Below are 7,054 nucleotides of genomic sequence, written 5' to 3'. Positions count from 1 at the left end.
GCTTGCCAGGCAGACGCTTTTGCCGCTGAGCTAAATCCCCAGCCCCTAGTTTGCATTTTTCTGGTGACAAATTATTTCAGCATTTTTGTGTACTGACCATTTGGGTATTTTGTGAAGTAGACTTGTTAGTCTTTTAACCCATTTCTTAAAAATAGGTTGCCTGATTTTTTTTTTTTTTTTTTTTGATTTGTCCCCTGTATCTGTTGCAGGAACTTCTCCCAGTGAGAGGGTTGCCTATTCCATTTTAGAATACAGTAATGTTTTTTGATAATTAGAATTTCATTTTAAAGAAATACAATACTATTTTTCTTTTATGATTAATATATGTATTTTTAAGATTCTGTTTAAGAAATCATGTTTAATTCCAAAGCCATTAAGATAGTCTACCTTTTCAAAGAAACTCTTAATCTTTGCGTTTTACATTGAAGTTGTACATTACTATAACTGTTTTCCACTGGTACTTGGGATTGAGCCCAACACCTTGCGATGAGTTACACTTTCAGCCTTTTAAATTTTTTTCTTTTTTGAATTTTTTTTTTGGTCTTTTTGAGACAGAGTCTCACTATGCAGTTCAGGCCAGCCTTGAACTTGCAACGATCCTCCTGCCTCAGCCTCCTGAGTGCTGGGATTATCGGCGTGTGCCACCACGCCTGGATCCCCTTTTTTGAATTTTGAGTCAGTGTTTTGCTAAGTTGTGTGGACGGGGCTTGAACTTGTGATTGTGGTGCCTGTGCCTCCCGTGTGTGCACCACCTTACCCAGTTACTGCCATAACTTTTGCATATAGTGTGAGGTGGGAGTCAGGGCTAATTTCCTGTATAGATTACTTAGTTGCTTCAGCACTGTTTACTAAAAAAACTATTCTTTCCACCTGAATTTCACCGGTGCTTTGCCATAAGCCAAGTGACTCTGTATGGTGTCTGTTGCTAGAGCTTGTTGTTGTTATTGCTGTCCCGTTGGTGCATTGTTCTGTCCTTGTACCAGGGATACACTTGTCTGCATTATCTTGTTCTCCAACTTGATTTTTATTTCAAGATTATCTTGGTTGCATTTCCATACACTTTTTAGAATTGACCTGTCACTTTCTGTACCGTGTGCATGTGACACACCCCACACACACAACCTGCTGGGATTTTGACTTGAAATATATCAAATACATAGGAGATTTTTGTGGAGGATTTACATCTGAACACTATTGAGTCTCCTAAACCAAGAACACAGATTAGTTTCCTGTTTTTTAGGTTTTCTTCTATATATCTCAGGACTGTTTTGTAGTTTCTAGTGTGTAAGTCTTGCACATTATTCATTGGTTTGTTACTAGATATTCATATTTTTCTGATATTGTTGCAAATGGTAGTTTTAGTGAAATACTTTTTATTGAACTTCATATGTAATCATGACAAAAATGTAATAAGTAAATTTTAATTAAACCAAACTGTTCGCAAAAGTCTAGTAGAACTTTTTTTTTTTTTTTTTTTTTTTTTTTTTTGGGAGACAGTCTCATTATGTAGCCCAGACTGACCTTGAACTTGCAGCAATCCTCTTGCCTCAGCCTCCTGAGTGCTGGGATCACAGGCGTTCGCCACCATGCCTGACTACTTAGAACTGTTAAAACATATCATGGCTGTATTATGTTACTTTACTGGTGCTGGGGGATTAAACCCAGGGTCTTGCATACCAGATGAGCACTCTGCCTCTGAGCTCCAGCTCCAGCCCTAGTGATTCTTCACTTAAAAAAAAACCAAACAAACCAGGAAACTCTGAACATTTAAATGGCACATTTTTGGTGGTGTTGGGGGTTGAACTCAGGGCTTTGTGCATGGCTAGCAAGTGCTCTGCCACTGACCAAACCAAATGGCATTATCCTCAGACCAAGTAGCATTAAAAAAATTTAAAAAGAAACTTCAGAAAGCTCCTAACGTTTTGGAGCTCTGTTTTACATACAATAAAGTACACAGACCCTAAGTGTTCAGTTTGATAAACATTTTTCCCTAATCCCTACCCATCTGGCTGCCCCACACATAAAGGAATTTCTAGTATCTTCAAGCCCCTACCCATTTTTTCCCATACTGCGATTGAACTCAGGTTTTTCTCTGAGCTACATTTTATTTTTATCTTGAGACAGAATAAACTTGGCATCCTCCTGTTTCAGCCTCCCACAGTGCTGGCATTACAGGCATGTGCCAGGGTGCCTGGCTTCATGCCTCTTTCTAGTCAGTTACCTCCTCCGCATAGGTAACTGTGGCTACCCACTAGGCTTTTGCTTAGAAACATTGTGTCAGTGTTTGAAATTTAAGTAATTGCTTGATTTGTTATAAAGTATTTTCAGCAAAGGTGATAAAGGATGGCTTTTTTGTGGTGGGGTTAACTAGGATTGAAACATAGTATTTATATGTCTTAGTCCACTTTGTGTTGCTATAACAAAATAAACAAGCCTTGAAATTCTATAAAGAGTGGACATTTATTTCTCACCATTCTGGAGGCTGGAAGGTCCAGGACCAAGGTGCCAGCAGGTCCGCTTTCTGGTGAGGGCTGCTTTCTCTGGAAAAGGGGGTGAGTCATCTCTGCCTCTGTCGGGAGGAGGAGCCCCAGGGTCCAGGCACTTCTCAAAGTCTCTTCCCCAGGTACCAGCACATGGAAACATTCGGATGTGGGAGGTGCCATCGCACTTAAGCCATAGAACCAGAGAAGCTGTACTCTTTTTTTTGTCCGCATGGGAGATAAGGTTTGACCTGGGTTACAATACAAGTTTGTAGAGCGCACAGCTCACCACTGAGATTTTTGGTTTTCCTGCTCAGTTGCTCTAGTGAGTGATGCATTTTGACTTTTTCTCTTAACTTTTCCACGTATACTTACTTTTTCCTGCACTGTAGATCCGAAGGTTCAGCAAATACCTATTTTTTTTTGGTCTTATGGTCAGTAGGGTTAAGTTGGGAAAATGAGATGGGAGAGAAAATTAAAAGTGGAAAGTTGGAAAAGATCGGCCTCCTAGCAGGAGACTAATTTTGTGTGTTAAGTGGCACACGTAGCACACATAAGATGTTCAGTAAGCACGTGATGAATTTGAAGCCACAAAGCCCAGTCATGTCAGGGAAGATACCTGTTCGGTTTTTCCAAATTACTAGTTTTTTCCTGCTGTTAATATTTTTCCCTATAATGGTTTGCTTCAGGAATACACATGGATACACAGGATATACAAATACACATGTACACATATATATTTTAAAACTTTTCACATGGGGGATAACCTACTCAGAAAAATGCATTCATTATAAGTGCATAAAATTTTACAGAGTGATCTGAGTTTGATTCAGTACCTCCCCCAAAGGTAATGTATCTTGACATTTAGAGCACAGCCTCCCCAGGAGTAACTGGTATCTTCTTTCTAACCCTGCAGACAGGTATGTAAATGCCATGTTATATGTGCTAGATTTCCCCGGCTGCTTTTGCTCCACATTGTTACATGGTATGGAAGAGTAATTGTTTCACTCTCTCTGCTATAGTGGAGTAAGTATAGTTTTGATTGAGAGAACTTTAGGGCAAGATTATCTGCTTCATTGTTTCTTCTTAAAGCAGAATCTAACACAGTGTTAATGTGGGGACTGGGGTTGCTGTCCAGATTGAGAGAAAGTGTTATCTGGGGGCCAAAGGCGGGGTGGGCTGTGATGTTAAGAGCAGTGTGCCAGCTGAGTGCAAGGTTACAGCCTTCTTATACTTCCTGTGTTTTCTGAGATTTCACTGTTCCTACTAGAAAGGGAGTGATTTTTAGTTTTTTAAAAATGTGTACTTTAGAAATAAAGTGATAATGATACATTTATTGTGCTTACACTAGTTACAAGTACTATGCAGTACATGTTTCACCAAAACTGATGTTAGTGTTCTGGAGGGAGTTCTCGGTCAGCGCGGATGAATGCGTCCGGGCTGAGTGGCCTCCATCCTCTAACTGTTTGTTCTTTTCACATGTAGGTATGTCATTGATGGTGCCACTGCTCTTTGGTGTGCTGCAGGAGCAGGACATTTTGAAGTTGTCAAACTTCTAGTCAGCCACGGGGCCAACGTGAACCACACCACAGTAACTAACTCCACCCCTCTGCGGGCAGCGTGCTTCGACGGCAGGCTGGACATTGTGAAATACCTGGTCGAGAACAACGCCAACATCAGCATCGCCAACAAGTATGACAACACCTGCCTGATGATTGCAGCGTATAAGGGACACACCGACGTGGTCAGGTACCTTCTGGAACAGCGCGCTGATCCCAATGCCAAAGCGCACTGTGGAGCCACGGCGTTGCACTTCGCAGCGGAGGCGGGGCATATCGACATCGTGAAAGAGCTGATCAAATGGCGAGCGGCGATCGTAGTGAACGGCCATGGGATGACGCCGCTGAAGGTAGCTGCCGAAAGCTGTAAAGCCGACGTCGTGGAACTGTTGCTGTCACATGCTGACTGCGACCGAAGAAGTCGGATTGAAGCTCTGGAACTCCTGGGTGCCTCCTTTGCAAATGACCGCGAGAACTATGACATCATGAAGACGTACCACTATTTATACTTAGCCATGCTGGAGAGGTTTCAGGATGGTGATAACATTCTTGAGAAAGAGGTTCTCCCCCCAATCCATGCCTACGGGAACAGAACTGAATGTAGAAACCCTCAGGAACTGGAGTCCATTCGGCAGGACAGAGATGCTCTTCACATGGAAGGCCTTATAGTTCGGGAGCGGATTTTAGGTGCTGACAACATCGATGTTTCCCATCCCATCATTTACAGGGGCGCTGTGTATGCAGATAACATGGAATTTGAGCAGTGTATCAAGTTGTGGCTTCATGCCCTGCACCTCAGGCAGAAGGGCAATAGGAATACCCACAAGGATCTGCTGCGGTTTGCTCAAGTTTTCTCCCAGATGATACATTTGAACGAAACTGTGAAGGCCCCAGACATAGAGTGTGTCTTGCGATGCAGCGTCTTGGAAATAGAACAGAGTATGAACAGGGTAAAAAATATCCCCGATGCTGATGTCCATAGTGCCATGGACAACTATGAATGTAATCTCTACACCTTCCTGTATTTAGTGTGCATTTCTACCAAAACCCAGTGCAGTGAGGAGGATCAGTGCAAGATTAACAAGCAGATCTACAACCTGATCCACCTCGACCCCAGAACTCGTGAAGGTTTCTCCTTGCTGCATCTAGCCGTCAACTCGAACACCCCCGTCGACGATTTCCACACGAATGACGTCTGCAGCTTCCCCAACGCACTGGTCACCAAGCTCCTGCTGGACTGCGGCGCTGAGGTGAACGCCGTGGACAATGAGGGCAACAGTGCCCTTCACATCATTGTCCAGTACAACAGGCCCATCAGTGACTTTTTGACCTTGCACTCTATCATCATCAGCCTGGTGGAAGCAGGCGCTCACACTGACATGACAAATAAGCAGAACAAGACCCCGCTGGACAAAAGTACAACCGGGGTGTCGGAAATACTGCTTAAAACTCAAATGAAGATGAGTCTCAAGTGCCTGGCTGCCCGAGCAGTTCGGGCCAATGACATTAACTACCAAGACCAGATCCCCAGAACTCTTGAAGAGTTTGTTGGATTTCATTAAGTGACTGGATGTATAAAATCGTTTAATGTGGTGCTAAAAAGTAAAGGACTTTAATCACAGACAATAGAATTATGTGTTCATAAATTGTGCTTTTCTTTCCACCCTCCTTCCTTTCAGCCCATCCTCCGCTTGTTCTGTCTTCTGGCTTCTTGCCTCACAGGGTGATTGATTCGACACACTTTAAGCCAAGCCACATTGTTTAGGTGTAACTGTACTCTGAGGGGTGTGACTGTCAGTTTCTTATTTGTCTGTCCTTTTTTGAAGAAACAGATATACTACTTTGTTTATGTAATAAGGGACATTTATGATTTGAAGTTCATAATGTTTTAAACAGCTGCCTACAATAGTATTTCTGTTAAGCCTATGTCAGTTGTTTTCCATGCAGCAGTCTGAGGATTTCATGAAGAAAAAGAACCAAAAAGGAAGCTCAAAGCAATGGGCGGGCCAGGTGCTGTGCACACGGCATAGTGCTGTAGTCTTCGCTGTTCCATCGTGTGTGTGTGGAAGGAGACAACACATCTGAATGGCAGAGGACCTAAAAAATACAGCTACAGAGTAGCCTGAAAAGAGTTCTGGTTTAACAATAGCTGCACATTTAAAAAGTTCAGTCCATTGCATTGTGCCGTGTAGTGTGTTCCAAGTGGTAACAATCTTACACCAGTCTTCTCAGAATTTTGAGGGACTCTGCCTCTAGGCTTGAATTTTTCTTCTTTTTTTTTTTTTGTTTTGTCTATTTGAGACAGGGTCTTGCTATGCAGTTCAGGCTGGCCTTAAGCTCACTTTGTAGCCCAGGCTGGCCTCGAACTCACAACGATCTTCCTGCCTCAGCCTCCGAGTGCTGGGATTACAGGCATGCTCCACCACGCCCTGGTAGGCTTGAATTTCAAAGTCTCTGTTCTAATGTAATTCATCTGAGTTGCAGCCAGCTGTGTTTGACTCACTTCATAGACAGGTAGACATGAATGCTGTGTTTTCTTACCAAACAAGCTGTCATGATATGGTCGTGCATTCTCTTTTTGTTCCTTCTCCATCTCTTCTTGCGTTATAGCTGTTAAATTTGGAAACTTTTTCCAGAGGGCATTGTGCTTCCCTAGTAAGGTGTTCATGACTGATGAGAAGGAGCCAGGATATAAAAAAAATTTTTTTTTCACTTTTTAGTCCATTATAAGAGGTAGAAAAAAATCACTAGTCTGATATATATATATATATATATATATATATATATATATATATTTGTTTTTGATGATGAAAACAATTCTTAACGCTACTTGTCAGTTATTTTGATGGAGCTGCAAAATTTTCCACCAAGATGTCAGTTATTCCGACAGGCTGCACAGAGGTCTTTACGTTTTCTTGTTCTAACAGTAACATTTTAAACTATCACTCTAAAAGAGCATTCTGTGATTAAAGAATAGCAGGAATTCAAGCAAAAGGTACATGCCTATTTCTGTTG

The 7,054-nt window shown here is 42.2% G+C and overlaps 1 protein-coding gene across 1 annotated transcript in view; it reads left to right on the top strand.

Annotated features, from left to right (window-relative positions):
- The window catches only part of Fem1b (fem-1 homolog b (C. elegans)), a gene marked incomplete at its 5' end in the record, with an annotated part of 12,848 nt that extends 7,181 nt beyond the window's left edge, over nt 1–5,667 (top strand). Inside the window, 1 exon segment of the mRNA XM_005393677.2 lies at nt 3,966–5,667. Within this exon segment, the coding sequence (XP_005393734.1) occupies nt 3,966–5,601 (1,636 nt within the window). The 3' untranslated portion in view covers nt 5,602–5,667.
- Between the last annotated feature and the right edge of the window lie 1,387 nt (nt 5,668–7,054).

Source organism: Chinchilla lanigera, unplaced genomic scaffold (genome assembly GCF_000276665.1).
Source record: "Chinchilla lanigera isolate Chin_1 unplaced genomic scaffold, ChiLan1.0 scaffold00049, whole genome shotgun sequence".
In the NCBI taxonomy this organism is placed as follows: Eukaryota; Metazoa; Chordata; class Mammalia; order Rodentia; family Chinchillidae; genus Chinchilla; species Chinchilla lanigera.
The sequence above is the reverse complement of the archived record's forward strand: the minus strand, read 5'-3'. Positions and strand labels throughout refer to the sequence as shown.